At 41.6% G+C, this 19,334-nt stretch overlaps 1 protein-coding gene across 3 annotated transcripts in view; it reads left to right on the top strand.

The window, feature by feature from the left end:
* Adamts9 (ADAM metallopeptidase with thrombospondin type 1 motif 9) overlaps positions 1-19,334 on the top strand; it is a 148,078-nt gene that overhangs the window by 71,669 nt on the left and 57,075 nt on the right. For all 3 annotated transcript variants that reach the window (XM_048356091.1, XM_048356090.1, XM_048356092.1), the window contains 5 exons: positions 1,915-2,019; positions 2,123-2,290; positions 3,827-4,096; positions 7,105-7,266; positions 9,655-9,831. In XM_048356091.1, coding sequence (XP_048212048.1) covers positions 1,915-2,019; positions 2,123-2,290; positions 3,827-4,096; positions 7,105-7,266; positions 9,655-9,831 — 882 coding nt within the window. The remainder of the gene's footprint in view (positions 1-1,914; positions 2,020-2,122; positions 2,291-3,826; positions 4,097-7,104; positions 7,267-9,654; positions 9,832-19,334) is intronic.

Genomic DNA, 19,334 nt, shown 5'->3' with positions numbered 1-19,334 from the left:
TTAGAACAGATGACTCTATTTTTACTATTACTGGTACGCTTGTGGTTATTTATGTATAGTACATGTATTTTATAATGGTGTACCACAGACCTCTTTCCAAGGTTGATTGACAGGAAGTTCATAGTTTGAAATTGGCTTAGAGAGTATTCACACCTAGAAATCAGTGAGTGCTATCAGTCACTCATTATCATAGTTGCTTAGACTTAAGTGGAAAGAAGATTAATAGTGCTGATTAAGTTTGAAAGAATCTTGCATTTGTAGCTCTGATATTCTAAATAGCACCCCAAAAGTAAGGAAACACTTTTCTAGTATTTAAAAATTATCTGAGTGAGTCAGGTTCTGACAAACACCTTCTCATTTCCCATTCACCTTTCTCTTCAGCATAAACAATGTATGTAACAGTGTTTGCATCAGAACTACATTCATTTGGCAATTACAGCCACAGTTTGGCAATAGGTTCAAAAGCAACAAAAAACACCAAAGTATTCTGTGACGATAAGTTGCTATATGGACATTAACATAATTATTTGTTTCACTGCTTTAGCTCTGCAAAATGTATCACAACTAAGCATGTCTACATATGTATATAATTTCTACATATGTGCAAATATCTACAAACACAGATACATGTTTATCACACACACACACACACCATTTTTTTTCTCAAGAGAGTAATTGAGCAATAGCTCCACGTTCAGCTTTTGGCTGGTTAAGTAGAGATAAAAGTCTCACAGATTTTTCTTCCTGGGCTGGCTTTGAACTGCGGTCATCAGACTGCAGCCTCCTGAGTACCTAGGATTACAGGAATGAGCTACTTGCACTTGACAGTTTCTTCACTGCACAGTCTCCTGTGGCTTTGTTTGGACCACAGGCAAGGGGAGATCTGGAGCCAAGTCACAGACTCTCAACATTCCACGTGTAAGCTTTCAAGGCAAGGGAGACCAGCTGTGTTCAGCCTGAGCACTTGTGTCCTGTGCCTGCCACTTCTTATAGGCTTTTGGTGGTTATGAATTAAGCCAAGTGATCATTGGCAAGCACTGAGTCTGGGGATAATTATGAGCAGGTGTGTACTTTTTTATTTCCATCTGTAAGTCTGAGAATATTATCTGCATACAGATGGCTGGATTCTTTATAGGGATTTTTGTCTCTGTGATTGAGGGGTAGTGGAGGAAATTCCAGGCATTGACCTGTTGAATACACCTTTTCTGTCTAGATGTGACTTCCAGGGCCCCTGAGTGTTATCACTAGGTAAACTGGGAAAACAAGATCGTGATTGACAAAGTCTGATTAGGAAGAACTGTAATGTGAGAACAGAATTTAATCTTGAGAATATTTAAACATTAACAGGTAATAATTTGTTTAAATGTTATTTCTCTAGACATATGGGTTGCATTGCAATATTTTTCTTCTTTCACAATTAAACATGTGAATAGAGTTTTTAAAAATCATTAACTAGCCAGGTGTTGTTGGCTCACACTTGTAGTCCCAGCCAGCCAGAAGGCTGAGATCTTGCGGATCAAGATTCCAAGCCAGCCTAAGCAGGGAAGTCTGTGAGATTCTTACCTCCAATTAACCACCAGGAAAACCAGAAGTGGAGATATGACTTGTTTTATCACTCAAGAGGGACTGCACCCAGGTCCTGAGTTCAAGCCCCAGTACTAACACACACACACACACACACACACACACACACAATCATCAAGTAGACCTTGGCCAGTGTTAAAGCACCCACAAAGTGTCGTAGATTATGTACTGTTTTGCAGTTGGGCCCTGAGGGAAATCATATGACTTGTAGAAATGAAATCTGAGGTCATACAACTCAGCGTGGTGTAGATGTACATTCTTATACACCATGACCATTGAAATGTGTAGTAGACCTGAATGTAATGAGCCTTTTCCCTCTATCCCATCTAGGACTGTGAATTACCATCTTGTCACCCTCTTCCACGGGCCCCAGAAGCTAGGAGAAGCTCACATGGTGCGCCAAGAACCCAGTGGCGATTTGGATCTTGGACTCCTGTAAGAAGAGGAGTGGGAGGCGTGGGAGGGGAGACGGGAGGCAGGAGATCCCCAAGATGACATTTCAAGTTACATATCTGCATTGCTTGACTTCAACCTCCAGTGCTCAGCCACCTGTGGGAAAGGGACCCGGATGAGATATGTCAGTTGTCGGGATGAGGATGGCTCTGTGGCCGATGAGAACGCATGTGCCATGCTGCCTAAACCAGTGGCCACGGAGGAATGTGCTGTGACACCCTGTGGGCAGTGGAAGGCTTTGGACTGGAGCTCTGTAAGCAAGTGAATTCTGTGGGATTGGGCAGAATGGAGGGGACAGTGAGAGGTACAGAGAGCTGGGGAGGAATCCCCAAAGGTGAAGGAATAGTAGTTCTGTATTGAAATTAGGCGATGATTTCAGTTATTCTGCCTTATGTATAATCAGTGGGTCACATGTGCAAGGAATTTTAGTCAAGTGTATGAGATACGTACATGTGTTTCAAAAACAAGCCGTGTCGACCATCTTGCAATCTGCTCAAGCACCTGTCCCAGCAAGTCTGCCCAGTATACAGGTTTGTAGCTCTCTAAAAGTGGCAGGAGAAAAGAAGAATGCAGGTAGAGACTCTGACTTTCAGTTTTGGTGCCTGCTACATTCCATAGTTCCTTAAAGTCAACTCATTCTTGATTCCCCAGCAAGAGCTCTATCTTGGGTTTTTATACAAATAGATGAACCTTTGTCTTGATAAGCTTGTTGTGAGGATTATTTAAGGTTATATCTTGAATGCTTGGCAAAAAGTAAGCACTCAAGATGGTAGATCATCTCACACTCAATGTGTTGAATCTCCAGTTACTCACCCATTTGTCTGTCCTTGAACCTATCCATCCATCAGTTCATTTTTCTATCAGATCTATCTGTGTATTCACTTACCAAATATTGATATAAGAAGGGCAGTGAGCAATGAACTTAAGTGGTAGAGCACTTGAGTGGTAAAGCTAAGGGACAGCACCCAGGTCCTGAGTTCAAGCCCCAGTACTAACACACTCACTCACTCATCAAGTAGACCCTTTATGGCGTTCATTCCAATGTAGGACTCAGTCAGTAAACAGGTAAAGAAGGAAATGGAAGCTGGACTCTTACAACCACCAGAAACAATATCTAGAAATGGAGGTGTGGCTCAAGTGGTACAGCACCAGCCTTGAGTAAAAAGACTGCCAGACCCTGAGTTCAAGCTCTAGTACTAGTGCGCGTGAACACACACACACACACACACACACACACACACATACATACAGTAAGTGATGACATAGCAACAAGCACTGATCTGATAAGTATTAGAAAGAAGTCAAGCAGAGTAATGCCATAGAGAATGGTTTAATGCTTTCCAGTAGGGTGATCACAAAAGTGTGTGTGCATGTATTGGGGTTTGAACAGAGGATCTGACTACTGTCCTTTAGCTTTTTTGCTCAAGGCTGACACTCTACTGTTTAGCCACATTTGGCTTTTTTGGTGATTCATTAAAGGTAAAGAGTCTCACAGACTTTTCTACCTCCACTGGCTTCACACTGTAATCCTCAGACCTCAGCCTTCTGAGTAGCTGGGATTTCAGGTGTGAACCACAGACACCCAGCTAGGAATATATTTTGAATACCAAGCTGACCAGATTTCTTAAGGAAATAGGTGGGGAAAAAAGAGAACTGTCAAGGATGACTCTTAGACTTTTGGCCTGAGAACCTGGGAAATTGTTGTGGCATTTGCAGAAATGTACATCCAAAAACCTTACACCCAGCTGCCCAATGACTAACTCCTTTCCTCTCTCAATATCCACTGTAGTGTTCCGTGACCTGTGGGCAAGGTAGGGCAACTCGGCAAGTGGTATGTGTCAACTACAGTGACCACGTGGTTGATCAGAGTGAGTGCGACCCGGATTATATCCCCGAGACGGACCAGGACTGTTCCATGTCACCTTGCCCTCAATGGACCCCAGAAAGTGGCTTAGCCCAGCACCCATTCCAAAACGGGGACTATCGCCCCAGGAGCGCAAGTCCTAGCCGGACCCACGTGCTAGGCGGAAACCAGTGGAGAACGGGCCCCTGGGGAGCAGTGAGTATCCTCTGAAATCTTCCAGGGATTTGCTTGCCTTCACTTGAGGTGGGATTTGGGGAAAGTGGTCTAAAATCACCCCATAGTATTTATTGTTTTTCCATGCATCTGTGGCCACTTTGAGTGGATGTAATGGGTTAATTGCAATCCTAGCAAAGATGCCTGAGGCTGGTCCTGCCTGGTGCTTCTGGGAGCTGCCTAGGTGGGGGAGGGGGAATATCATACTGAGTGATCCGATTGGATAGATGCCAAAAGGATCTTGTGAAATCCCTCAGGAGGGAACCAGGAGGAACAGGCAGGTCATGCCTAGAGGGAAAAGGGCAGAGGGATTTCTTGGTGAATGTGACTTGTCTTTTGTACTTTTTTTTTCCCAGGCCTGGACAATTTCTAGCATGGCTTAGTTGCTGTGTAATTTGTCCTAGTAGATTATTTGCCAGGGTTGAAGGGAAATGTGTAGGGGACAAGTACCAGTACCTAATGTTATCAGCACAGGCTTTAAGGAAAGATACGCTTGTCTGATACAAAGACTTCTACTTTGGTCCCCTCTCCTCTGGGAACCCCAGTTTAGTTTCCACATCTGCCAAATTAGTCCCTGCTTCCTTTAGTTTGAAGACGTAAAGGAGATAATACAAATATAATGCCATGCCCTCTGCCTGCCAGAGGAAGGACTTAACCGATGTCAAATTAATTAACATCATTATTACTAGCTTCAAATTAGAATGGCCTTGAAGCATACTCAATAGCAACAGATAAATGTGCATGTGGGTGTTTTGGATTATTTTCCTAAATAATTTTTTATGTTGTGGAATACTGACATAGCCAGGGAAACTCAAGAGAGAGGGAGCAACTATGAACCCTGCAATTAGAGAGTGTGCTAACTGTTCATGGGTTTTTTGTTTGTTTGTTTGTCCTTCCAGGACTGCTAATTGTGCTTAATTATTTTTAGGCTAAAACAAGTCAGAAGGAAGCTGTCCGTTGCCCACTAGGGCTGTGTTTCAGTGAATTAGGTGTGCAGCTTGTGAGCACTAATTAACAGTGCCTAACAGGTTCTGCGAGTGTGGGCCATCTGTTGGGTGCATCAAACCAACCTTCACCAACCTTCACTGCCTCAACCTCTCTCTTGCTTCCTGCTTTCAAATTCCCCCTTCATCCATTAGGAAAGTTCTTAGGTCTGAGAAATTGAAGGGTGAATAGGTGAAGTAATTCCTGAAGTTTCGTGGTTTTTCTTGGTTGAAAACATTAAGGACTCACACAGGTATCGTAATTGTAGCATAAGTATTGTAGCATACCCTTGTATGGGACCCCAGTGAACCTCACCAGTGACATATGAAGAAAAAACTCAAGGGCCTTTGGCCTTTTACCACAAATCTATTGACATCATGGAACGCCCTTCCTCACATTCAATTCTGACTCCCAAACAAAGGTAATAAGAACTACCATTTCTTATATTTTTTACTATATTAAGTCTTTTTGAAAGTTAAAAAAAAAGTTAAAAAGTTATCCAGGCTTACAGTAAGAAGACTTGATCCCTCAGGAAAACAAAAGTAGAATTTGTGTAATTAAAACATGTCTAAATGTTTCCTTACAAAGAACTAATAGATCTGTTATCCTGCTGTATGACTTCAAAAGTGAGCTCAGTATGAAATGAGAGTGTAGACACAGATTAAGTTGGTTACATTTTGAAATTGCTTGTCATTTGACCAGCATAGGCAAAGCAATTCTGATTTCTCAGCACAAGCAGTTGAATTGAGGCCCAGAGACATCAACAAAATACCTTCACATCTTGATATGGGAGAAGCTGGCCAGCAAGAAGCAAGGTCTGAGTATATTTTTGAATAACCCTGGTCTAGGCTAGGGTTAAAAAGGAAGCACACCGGTCAGCTTTATAGAACCTACAACTAAGCTGGACAGCCTAGTTGGTACATGTGGGGACACACACCTATAATATTGCTACTCAGGAGGCAAAGGAAGGAGGATTGAGAGTTCGAGGCCAGCTCAAGCTATATAATGAGACTGACTCGAAAGAAAATGAATGAACCAATGAGTGAATTCATGAATGAATGACCAACCCAGAACTCATAACTGAAAGTAAAACATGCTTGTGGATGCCTTTGGGCTTGATAAGTAGTGGAGATTGCACTGCTTTGAGGACTGCATGATTACTTGATAGGCAATCTGACGTTTCAAGGTTCAGATTCAAGGATGCTAACAAACACTGTAGGTAAAAAAGATAAGGAAGCTGTGGAAAAGAAAACATTCCAGGTGTTGATAGACCAGAGGGCTGGGCTATAAGAACCTTGTGTGGGAAAGGAAACAGAATACAAACAAAATCAGGGACAGCCGTGGGAGAGGGTGAGACCAAATTCCAACTGAAGGGAGGTTTGTCAAGATAGAATTCAATGAAGTTCATTGAGGAAGGGAAAAATCAATAAACAAAACATATCTTACTACCATTAGCCAGCGAAGTCCACACTTTTGTGAAGAGGAAAGAAAGGGGCCTTTGCCTGCTAGAAAATTATGTCCCAAAGGCATTCCATTGGTAATTGAGTGGGGTCTTATGGAAGCTTAATTTCAGCGACTGGCAATTCATTAAGCATGTAATCAGAGCTGTGTGTTGAAAGAGAAGTCCGATGTTGGTTTTAAATAAGCTCTTTAAATGTTGCAAAGAATTCCCGAGTAAACTCTGTTATCCATGGACATGCCAGTCTCTCCCTGAGATGAAGAAAGGATACAGGAAGGCAAGATTCTAGACATTATTAGCCATTAAGTCTCTCATGCACCTACTGAAGGCCTGAAACCCAGTGCAAGAGTGGCCGGGCCGTTGTGGTCCACAGCTGTTTATACAAGTATACCTTCAACAGCCTCCCCTCAGGGAACTGCCCGGCTGCTCCCAATTGCTTTCTTCCACTGTGATGACTCCCGTCCTCTGTCTCTGACCTTTCATCCAGCTGTGTTTTCCGGGGCTAAGAGGGGGCATGGAAGATTAACTCATTCCCTGCTGTGTTCAGTGTTCCAGTACCTGTGCTGGTGGGTCCCAGCGGCGTGTGGTGGTGTGTCAGGATGAAAACGGATACACTGCAAATGACTGCGTGGAGAGAATCAAACCAGATGAGCAACGAGCCTGTGAATCCGGTCCTTGTCCTCAGTGGGTTTTTGGCAGCTGGGGAGAGGTGAGAACAAATTGCCAGTCTGTCTGTCTATCCTGTGATAACCACATAGAGGAAAGATGCTAACCAAATAGTGTCACTGTTCATATTGTACTTTTTTTTTTGTCCGTCATGGCGCTTGATCTCAGGGCCTAGGTACTGTCCCTGAGCTTTTTCCACTAAGGCTAGCGATCTACCACTTTGAGCCACAGCATCAATTCTGGTGGTTAATTGGAGATAAGAGTTTCGTGGACATTCTTGCCCAGGCTGGCTTTGAATCACTGTCTTCAGATCTCAGCCTCTTGAGTAGCTAGGATTACAGACATGAACCACTTGAACTACATTGTATTGTAAGGAGAAAGACTTATACCTTCATTCTGTATTTAGTTTAAAACTCACATATTACCAATAACAAGCAGCAAGGGGAGAATAATTAGGAAAGAATGCTTATAAATGCTAGTTTATGTCATTTATTCACTAAGCTGTGATGATTAAAAATGAATGCTTGCACAGTAATGGAAATAGATGTTAAATTCGTACATAGAAGTCTGGGTAACTGCTTCCTAGTTTGGGGAGTATTTGGGGCACATCCTTATTCCTCTGGTATAACATCTTCCAGTACTCCAGTTCCTCATGATGTGAATGGATGTATTAATTCCTCTCTAGGAGACATGCTACAGTCTTTGAAGTGAGCAATTAGCTATCTATTCTCAGATAATAGGATTCTTCACCTATTACTTTTTCAGGATTCCTGCTTAGATCAATAAGGGGCAGTGTAGCGTTCATGACATACAAAACCAGGTCCTGCTCCTGCCCTGGCTCCTTGACAAGCAGCTCCACATTGCCAAATCTTTGTCTCCTAAATCTGTAAATGTGGCTAATCATAGTGTTTACAACTATTATGAGATCATGCCTGTCAAATGCTTAATACATTGCTATTATAATAACGTAGGAACAATTTACATTATTGTTCAGAACAATTATTAGCATGAATAACACTATTGTTATTAAGTGGGGGTATTGAGCCTAGATTATACTTAATACTAGGCTTTGGGTTTTGTGTGTGTGTGTGTGTGTGTGTGTGTGTGTGTGTGTGTGTGTGTGTGTGTGTGTTTAACCAAGAATGCATCACTCCACTGTTGAATCACACCACAGGGAAGGCACAAACTTAAAGCTTGAGTTACTCTGTCTTGACTATCAAATTTACCAAATAAAACATCACAATTAACACCTGAGAAACCAAGTGCCGAGAGAAGGAAACACGAGAGAAGCGAGTGATAAGCCTGTGAGTCTACACTCTAACTGGAGTCATGGCCACATCTCTGGATTGCATACACATAACCTAGTAGCCACAGGCAGCCACAATGGGGAATTTTGTTGACTTTCAGTGACAGTTGCGTCATGCTTTTGGAGGGCTTTGCTAAGGGGAAGAATGGGAGCAAGGCTCGGGTATTGTGGCTTTTCCCAAAATTCCTTGCACAGTTCTGTCCTGGGGGACCCATGATTAAGCTTCTGTAACTGGGTCTAAGCCAGGAGAAGAGTACATGCCTCTGTTGGGCTGCTAGTCAGCACAGACTGAGCCTTCCAAATGACGGGTGAGATCTGCCCTTGACACAGCGAGGAAACTGAATGTCCGTGTTCCTAAATGGGAGCTGGGCAGCACTGTCCAAGAAATACAACTTGTTCCTGCCTCAGAAGTCTAGATCTTGCCAGAAGTCAGGACATGAGCCAGCATTCACAGTGCTCACTCTGTTTATTCATCCCCAGGGGAAGTTGTAGTTATGTTATCCTAAGATTTAGAGTAGACTAAAATAGTTCAGCATCATCAAAATCTGTAGAGATTGGAGTTGGAGAATCGCCTGTGATTGGTGTCAGCTTCTTAAAAGTTGCCCCAAAATAGAGCATGGAGATGCATCTCAGTGGTAAAGAACTTACCTGCATGCAGGTTCCGGGGTTCAATCCCCAAGCACCATTACAAAAAAGAAAGCAAAGTTCCCAGAAAAGAAATCTGGCTAAGGCATCTCTCTTTTATTAGGTAGTGAGTAGCTTCTGTTTCTTTCTAGTTTTGTTTTCATTGTGCTTTCAGTGGATGGGTCTTGAACATATTAATTAATAACTCTGTAGTCTCCACTTTATATGTAGGGAGAAGAATCATGCTCTCCATATACTGCAGAGAAAAGTCCTTATTATAGGTCTAGGGGAAGCTCCCAATCAGTGATAGGTAGCATTCAAATAAGGGAAGTATGGTCCATTGTGTATGATCACAATAATTCATCTGGGTCCTCTCTATCATACTTCCCTTGCCCAAAGCTGTCGTGGAATTGGACCTAGAAGAGTTTCTCCTGGGGAAGGCAAATTTGCCATAGATCCTTTAGACAGAATAACTGATTCCCTTCCTCGTCTTTCTTGCAGTGCACTAAGCTGTGCGGCGGAGGCATGCGCACAAGACTTGTGGTCTGTCAGCGGTCCAATGGTGAACGGTTCCCAGATCTGAGCTGTGACATTCTTGAGAAACCTCCGGATCATGAGCAGTGTAACACACACGCCTGTCGGCAAGACCCTGCCTGGAGTACTGGCCCTTGGAGCTCGGTACGGCCCTAACTATTCATGTTTGTTACCCACCTTGTCTCATTCCAAGGCATTCTGGGGCTTTCTTCCATGCCTGATGGATGCTTTTTTTTTTTTTTATTTCCTGATGGTTACACTGTAGCGTAGGCATGATATTTTAGGACATTGCTAAAGTGACATCATGAGTCCGTGTACCTCATACAGCACCCATGCCAGGAAGTAGCTTCCTTTTTCCTAGAAGATGGCAAATGCATGTCCATCTATAGTGGATAATCAGACAACTCAATAGCAGGCAGTCTTTCCTTTTCTAAGCTGTGATCATTTTGACTGCTGGGAGAAGATTGTGCTTATTGAGGCAAAGGCAGTTTTCAGTGACTATAGTTTGTCTCCACATGACTCGGGTACAGCTCAACAATCACTGCAAAGTCTGTGCCCACAAAATAGACTGAAAAATCATTTTTAAAATACCAATGGCCAACAGTGGCATCATTGACCTGGTGCCTTTCAAGGTATTTGAAACATTCTCTCTTCCACCCAGGCATGAAGCCTATTTTGACAGCAGTTTTTGTTTTGTTTTATTTTATTTTGGCACTAGTTGTTCTGCCGTTGGGGGCTGCTTAGCCAGCAGCTGACATAGTGAATTCTCTGCAAAGTTTGTCACTGTAAATCATATGCAAACTCCTGGGGCAGCTCTTGGCACACAGAAGGATCCACGGTGTCAACCATTGCCTTAGCTAAGTTGGGCGTCCACTGTGGCGCTGCCAGGGCTGTTGCATACAAGTGAAGTGTTTCCATTCATTGCTCTGAAGCTGAATTGAGTGTGATATTGAGCTCATATTCAGAAGCCCTTGTTTAATTCATGTGGCCCTCTCTGGGGAAAAGGCTTGACTATTCCTGAGCCCAGCTGAAGAGTAGATGCCCTAAAGTAACATTGTCGATACCTGTTGATGGCTTCTGAGAGCCAAGGGTTTCCCCATCGGAGGCTGTGGCTGGAGGTGTAGGTATTAAGTAGAAAACCTAGAAAGGCAGACAGCATTCTCTCATATACTCCTGTTTAGCCAGGCTGCAAGGATCTTATTCAAGAGCTTAAGAAATGTTATGCTGTGTCACATGTACATTTCCCTAAAAGTTCTTTGTGTATATGGATGGTAACTTCTCCAAAGGAAAGCTTTGCAGGAAGCCAGAGATATCACATCCATTCCTCTATGATTCCCAGTGCCTCTCAATCACCTCCCACTTACTATTTTCCATGAAGATATCCCTCCTGAGCCCATGATATTTTTACCTCACTCATTCAATCAATAGTAACAGCAACCCCAGCATTACATTTTTCAAAAGTCTACTAGTGCTCTCAAAAGTAGTGACACTGATTTTGACTTTGCTGTGGTTTGGCGAGAAGAAAAAAATATATATTTCCCCTCTCCAGATTCTAGTTACTTAGATCATCCCCTATTTCTCTCCTTAGGAAGAATTGCTTAGGAAAGTAGAAAAAAATATATATAGTACTAGAGAATTGTAAAATATAGTGCTATGGATATGTGTATATTTGCACATATATACATATATGCATGCAAACATGTGTATACATGTACGTGTGTGTATATAGTTTCTCTTAGAGTTTCTTTTCCTTCAACATATTTCTCCATATTCTTATACAGGATTACTACTACCCCCTACAGATATTTTAAGAGTTTAACTGCTTACATTTTAAAATACTACTAACTGACGAAGTGGAATTTATCTAATGTAGTTATCCTAGACCCTGCATACCGATTTCTGGAACATGAGAGAGGAAAGAGAGGGAGTGATTAAAAGTCTAACTGTGGAATGCACAGTAGCAAGGGTATGGACTTAAGAAATAGTTTTGCTGCCTTTATGTGAGTTTAGCGCTTCCTTTGTATAGTGATCATTATTCTAATACCTGTTTAAAGGCCTCTTTAGCAAGGCTTTTAAATTGTGATTTTAAAAAATAATAATTAAATCAAAAAGCGATGTGTTTAAGTAGATACATTTGTAGTATATTACTTTTCCTAAATACACTTGTGAGAGTGCAGTCTTTCAGATCCTTCCTGTAGGCTTTTGATCTTAATTTCATGTTTATTTCCATGGATGCTTTGGTACAATGTGACTCTAAATTGAAGCATACCTCAATGAGTTCTGTTCATAGCCATAAGTCACTTCCTGGTGCTTTATCATTGTAATGCCCGTGAAATTAACAACAGTGAATAGTTACAGTTGAGGTGCTAATGTGTTGCTTTCAACAGACAGCAACTTAGACTGATTAGAAGCCTGGGGTCACAATTACTCCTACAGGCTGCTTGTCTCCCCAAGAGCTCCCCCACACAGCAGCTGTCCTGTCAAGACAAGGCAGCCTTCTCCAAGGTCAGAGGAAGCCTTCTCCAAAGTCAAAGTGGAGCTCGCCCACTTCAGCACTTGTTACTGAAGAACAGAATTTAGGATAGAAACCCCATATCCCAGTTTACAAGGCTTCCAGTCACTAAACAAAGCTTCTGTGAACTTTAAGGTTCAAGTACCTATTATATGAGATAGACGATGGGGTTCTGGGTTACCTCATTTTAGATTTTAAGAATCAAGATTGTGAAATGTGAAGGAAAAACAAAATTCTCCATATATCCAGCCTTTTCTGTCCTTTTTAAAAGTATGTCCTTGGATAATTTCTGGGTAATATTGTTTTTGAAACAAAGCTCTTCAGCTTCTGTACCTTGAAGTGGACCCCCACTGCCAGTCCTAGGATTCCATTATATAATGAATGCACTCGGTCCACCACCAGGAGAACAAATAGGAATGACAGCTCTTTAGAGTCAAGTCAGGGTAGAAAGTAGATTCTCAAAATAGGGAGTGTTCTACTGTAAGCTCATTCATCTAGGTAAGCAGAGTTGAGGAAGACAAGTTTGGTGGTGCTGTATTCATAAGGCACGTCTGTCACACCTGTTTGTGTATAGTCTTGTGTCTGCTTGACATCACCTTGGGGACTGTGATTCTCTTTGAGGGAAATTATTTGTTGGGGTATTTTGGTGTGTGTGAGAGAGAAATCTGAAAGTGTTCTCTGAGCCTAGCTTGGGAATACTGCTTGTTGACCTGAATAATGAGAATTGACGATCTCATGAAGGAATTGTGCTGCTGTTTCTGCCTCGCCAACTTCTGAATTTGTGTCTACCTCATTTCCATATTAAAGTTTGCAGCTTCTGTAGGTAGGAAGAGAAAATGTTTGACATTTGTGTTTGACAACTTCACTAGATCTATCTCTAGAAGCAAAAATAAAGATTGTAACGATCAACTACCATGTTTTCTGAACAGCATTTGAAGCAGCCACACCTAGTATTTTCTGAAAATATTTTGAGCAAAACAGATTTCTATGTGTTTATATAATAAAGCATATTTATTTTTCCATGTTATTTAATTTTATGTACAGTGTCTTCCTATCATTGTTTCTCAGTAGATTATAAGGCAAGTAGGCTATATGAGTTAGAATTGAATGTATATGTTTCTTTTGGTTTAAATATATATATATATATTAATTCTTACAAATTTCTTCCCACCTATTCCCACTTGCAAAAATCTTAAGTAGTTAAGTGTGCAACTTTGTGTAGTTAGACAGGTTAAAGAGATGCTCTATAAAATATTTCCCAATTAGACTGATATTAGTTTTATAAACAAAAATATATGAAACTTCAGTTTGTTGGTATTTTTTTCTGTTCTGATATTGTCCTGATTCATTGGGTTTTATCTGTGACGTATGAATACTTTATTTCTTGCACCTGTAACTGAGATAAAAGACCCACAACCCTGATTAGATGAAATGCCTCTCGATGTGGGAAAACCAAAGCTATTCTGCATATATTTGACTGCACCTTATTCTTTGTGTTTAGATAACAGCCAAAGGCTTACATTAGTCAATTTTGCTATTGGTTCACCTTTAGTAGATTTCAGGAAGCTTTTCTTAATAAAGAAAATTAAAATATTAACACCAGTAAACATGAACATTTCAAGGGAGCCTACCTTTTGCAACATATATGCATATGTATACATACATATTCATATGTGTATACTATATATATGCATTTATATATGTATATATTATTAAAATGAGTCCAAAAGCCTGTTAATAGTTCATTTCTTTTCTTTACTGGGCCTCCATTTTTCCCCATAGGTTTATAATGGAACTTATGCACGAAGGACCCAAATCAGTGAGGCCTTTTATGAGTTAGGGTTTAAAAAAAAAATACAAACTAAGATAATGTTCCAAAGTAAATGATGATAACTTGGAGATAAGTTGCACTGAGTATTTACCATGTTCCATGTCATGCAAACACACATCTCACCAGCCTGCTTGTGCCCGTGAGGGAGGTGCTGCTAAGAAACCAGGGGACTTTGGAATGACATGCGTTAGTGCTAGACACCTGTTGAGCATGGACTTTATCCATCCTATTTGGGCAGAAAGAAAGCAGCCTAGGTTCAGTGTGAACTTGGACACTGTTTATTGTAAATGGAAAGACATGCCTACAACTCATATATCATCTAATCTTAACCAATATTGAAGTAATAGCAACATTATCCATTTGATCATAGAGAGCCAGACTTACTAGTGCTGTGGATAAATTCCCATAAGCTGCAGGTATGGAGACGTCAACCAACTGGTTGAGTTTAAAAAATGGCAAGATATCCCTTTATTTCCTGTACATGATGTAATTTTGTCCTGACTGAGGGGTGGAGGGGGGAGGAGGGAGATGATATCAAGATTTTGACTCGGAAAAAACTATTGCATTCGGGGCACATTTTTGGTAAATATATTATTTTTACTAAGATGAAGACATATCTTAAACGTGCTGCTCTCATTTCTGAGAATGAAACAGGATCCGTACTATTTGGCTCTGTCTGTATGGCATATTAGAAAATAATAATAATAGGGCTGGAATATGGCCTAGTGGCAGAGTGCTTGCCTCCTATACATGAAGCCCTGGGCTCGATTCCCCAGCACCACATATATAGAAAAGGCCAGACGTGGCACTGTGGCTCAAGTAGCAGAGTGCTAGCCTTGAGCAAAAAGAAGCCAGGGACAGTACTCAGGCCCTGAGTCCAAGCCCAGGACTGGCAAAAAATAAATAAAATAAAATAATAATAATAAAAATAATAATAATAAAAGATAACCAGGAGCCAATGGCACATGCATATAAAGAGATGGAGATTCAAAAGCCAGCCAGGGCAGACAAGTCTGACAGACTCTTATCTCTGATAACCAGCAAAAAAGCTGAAGGTAGAGGTATGGCTTATGTGATAGAGGGTCAGATGTGAATGAAAAAGCCCAACAAGACACAAAGCCCTGAGTTCAAGCCCCAGTCCTGAAATAAATTAATTAAAGTTTTAAATCAAAAGAGTATGATGTGTGTTTTGTCAATTAAGATTATAAAATATTCATCTGTAGCATGTTCAGCACATTCAAAACTCTTGCATCTTTTTGGCTTGTTTATTGTTTTTTGGTGTGCGAGTCCTAGGGCTTGAACTCAGGGCCTGGGCACTGCCTCACTGTCTCACGTAAAGCACAGCTCCAGTTCGGGCTTTTTGGTTGTTAATAGAAGATTAGAATCTCACAGACTTTCCTGCCTGGACTGGCTTTGAATCGTGATCCTCAGATCTCAGCCTCTAGCTAGGACTGTAGGCAAGAACCACCAGCACCTAGATGTCCACATCTTTTTGTTTGGATATAAAACTTAGTCTATAATATTTCCCTCTGTTTTTTACAGTGATTGTGTTCCTACTAGGGACTCTTCATTTGACAGTTGTCTGATGGTAGTGTGATAGATTTCCATTTCTATGGATTTAAAAAGTCCAATGTGGGTGGCCCAGGAGTAGGAGGTTAAAGTCAGAGGAGTGTGTGAGACTCTGCTTACTTCCTACCTTGGCTCTGCTTGCCTCTCTGGAACTGAAAGGAAAGGAAACTTCGGAATGTAGAGTGGGAGGTAGAGTTTGGCTCTAAGCATAATTGCCTGGGAAGGAATCTTGCAGATTAGCAAAGGCAGTTGCAAAAGATTTGTTTTGTGGGGGGATGGGGTGGAAGAGTGAAAACCTCTGCACCCTTTGCAAAGAAAAGGCATTCATTTTACAAGTACCTTTTGAAGTGCCGACTGTGGGGCGGGCTCTGTTCTAGGTGGGAAGGTAACGTCAAGGAGTCTGCCCGACATATTTGTTATAAAGGACAAAGGGAAAATTAGTATGAAATGAGGAAAACTAAATTAATGTACTTAGAGCTAGCATTTTCTCTTCCTGACAGCTCCCCACCACCACCACCATAAAAGTACAAATACAGATTGCTATTAAAGTACAACTTCTTGGTCACTGATGATGTTGTTCAATTACTTACGATGTAGCCGTAGTATCTTTGTTTTAGATGTGCAGTAGTACAACGGTGTGTGTGTGTGTGTGTGTGTGTGTGTGTGTGTGTGTGTGTGTGTGAATGCTGGTCCTGGAGCTTGAACTCAAGGCCTGGGCCTGTCTTTAACTCTTTCGTGCAAGGCTAACACTCTACCCCATGAGCCACAGCTCCAGTTCCAACTTATTGATGGTTCATTGGAGATAAGAGTCTCAGGAACTTTGCTGCTGAGTCTAGCTAGCTTCGAGCCATAGTACTCAGACCTCAGTCCCCTGAATAGCTTGGATTATAGGCATGAGCCACCAGCACCTCACTGTCCAGTGATTTTTAGTAACAAAAGCTTCTGACACCTGACATGGATTTTTTTTAAAGAACTTTCTGTCAGAGAACCCATTTGACTTTGGTTCCTAGTTCCTTTAGAACCCAAACCTGCACTCCTTGGTCCAAAAGTCGGCACCAGTGGAGGACCTGGCTTCCCACCTTTTCCATTGTGGAATCCTCTGGCTTTCCACACGTACCAGAAGGTGTGATCTGAGAGTACATGTGGATACCAATAAAAAGATCTGGAATTATGGCTTACCATACCACTTTCTTGGCGTAAGACTTCTTGTTTCCTCTCACGTGGGATACTTGCCATGAATGCCTTTTTAAAATTACACAGACACACACACACACCTTTTCTCTCTAGAATTTTATGAACTAGAACATTGGCAGGCAAGCTGGTCGTAGTGGGTGCTGACACCTGAAATCCCAGGCACTAGGCAGGCAACCATCATCATTCAAGGCCCAGGCAAAAAGTTAGCAAGACTCCTTCTCAAGGGCTGGGGATATGGCCTAGTGTCAAGAGAGCTTGCCTCGTATACATGAGGCCCTGGGTTCGATTCCCCAGCACCACATATATAGAAAACGGCCAGAAGTGGTGCTGTGGCTCAAGTGGCAGAGTGCTAGCCTTGAGCAGAAGAAGCCAGGGACAGTGCTCAGGCCCTGAGTCCAAGGCCCAGGACTGGCCAAAAAAAAAAAAAGACTCCTTCTCAACCCAGGAAAGGGGTCTGAGGGAGTGCCAGTAATCCCAGCTAAGCCAAAGGCCATGGGGAGAAGAATCACTCCCTCAGGCTGACCCTAGGCAAAAAGCAAGAGCCTTTTCGAAAAATAACTAAAGCTAAAAGTCCTAGAAGTGTGTCTCAAGTGGTAGAGAGAAATTGCCTAACAAGCTAGAGGCCTTGAGCTCCAACTCTGGTACCACCAAAAATTAAAACGTGACTGATATGTGCAGTAAGCTAACTCACATAGGCCAAACCTAGAAATTTGTCATTTTTGTCAAGATCTGCCTTGACCAACATCGTCCTATTCCTGTCACAGGAAGGTTATGTTGTCTTTGCGTTCCAATATGGAAGTGGTGTTTGTAAATACCAAGCGCTTAAAATGTTGCTACATGGGAAGGAAACTGCATTTTTAAAATTTAAATTTTGTTCATTAAAATTAAGCACTAAAGACAGGTTCGTGTTGTTCATACTGGTAATCCTAGCTATGTGGAAAACTGAAAATAGAGGATCAAAGTTCAACTGGGCAGGAAAACACTTGAGAACTGCTGTCAACAGAGAGAAGCCGGATACAGTAGCAGTGCTTGCTATCCCAGCAACTACAGGAAACCTAAAATAGGTGGATCAGAATCCAGACAAGGAGTGAGGTCCTATTTTTAAAAATAATCAGCTAGAGGTGGGGCTCAAGTGGTAGAGTAGACCTAGCAAGCATGAGGCCCTGAGTTCAAATCCCAGAAAAGTTCAAAGTAACAAAGAAAAAGTAAAAAAAAAAAAATAGAGTAATGATAACTATTCTATATTTTAAGTAGCTCCCTTGGACTCATGGCTACCATATTGGACAGGGCAATTAGCTCTAAAATATCAAAACAAAACAAACATAAAAAATAAATTGAGGAGAAATATATCGAGGAGTATTTTAGACCTCCTACAGAGGAGCCCTCGTGTCCATTATAATTAGCAATTTTTACTCTTCTTGTTTTGGGTGGCTTTTGTTGAGTACATCTTCCATGACAGCTTTGCATTAGAAACAACAGAACCGCAACAAGACAGGCTATCAGAACCAGCTGTCTTAAGAGCATTAACTCCATGGCTCCATTGCAAAAGCAGCTGTTAAAACAAACTCTCCTCTTGTGTGTCGCAGAGTTCAAGTTCTCGGTGGCAGTTCAGTTCACATCAGGAGAAAGCAAAGCATGTTTGTGTATGCAGTCAGTTGAAAGGGCATGTCTTGATCGGTGTGTGTGTGTGTGTGTGTGTGTGTGTGTGTGTGTGTGTGTGTGTAAAGAAAAGGCTATAGTAGAACCCACCAGGTAGTTCCCTTGTGGAAACTGGAATTCCAAGAGACCATTTTTTCAGGAAGGCCGCTTTTCATGTTTACCGAAGCTATGAGTGACTTTGAGCAGCCTGGCTGTTGTTTTCTGGACACGGCTGAAGAATCAAGAATTGAGGCCAAGTCGCCTCCATCACTGTAATTGTCCTCATGTGACTTTGCAAGTCTTGACCCTTCTTAGTGTTAACCAAACATTTTGAGGCTCATTCACAGACCTCTGTTATCCTAAAGGCTTACCCCTCCAACCCCCCTGCCCAAGTTTAAGTTTGTGCAACAATGTTGCATGCAAATTGACCCAGTGTACCATCCAATCTCTTCCACTGGATGAGAAATTTTTCCAGCCCTTCATGGCAACATCCTGAGTTAAAGAAGCCAGCAGGTTCTCTGTATTTTTACAAGTACTTAATAGTCATGCTTCTTCTCAGGATAAGCTCCAAAATGAGAAATAATTCTAATAGTTCTTCTCCCTACACCACTCCCTTTTGAAATATCTTGGAAAGTGAATGAATTGAAAGCGTCAGTCATCCACAAAAGATGTGATTTTTCACCCACTTTATTTTATACAATGTATTTCCTCCCATGATTATGGAGGATTTTGAGGTGTTTTGTGTTTTTTTAAATATTAACAATTACATCACATTGTGGACCATTTCCTGTGTGCTAGGAATTATCCAAAGCCACTCACCCATCTTGGCTTACTTATGCTTCTGTACTTGGAGAAGCTGGCAGCATCTGAGAAGTAAAGTAATTGAATTTAGTCAACTAAGAC

The sequence above is a fragment of the Perognathus longimembris genome, chromosome 10 (assembly GCF_023159225.1).
Source record: "Perognathus longimembris pacificus isolate PPM17 chromosome 10, ASM2315922v1, whole genome shotgun sequence".
Lineage (NCBI taxonomy): Eukaryota > Metazoa > Chordata > Mammalia > Rodentia > Heteromyidae > Perognathus > Perognathus longimembris.
This window is presented reverse-complemented; position numbering and strand designations above follow the sequence as displayed.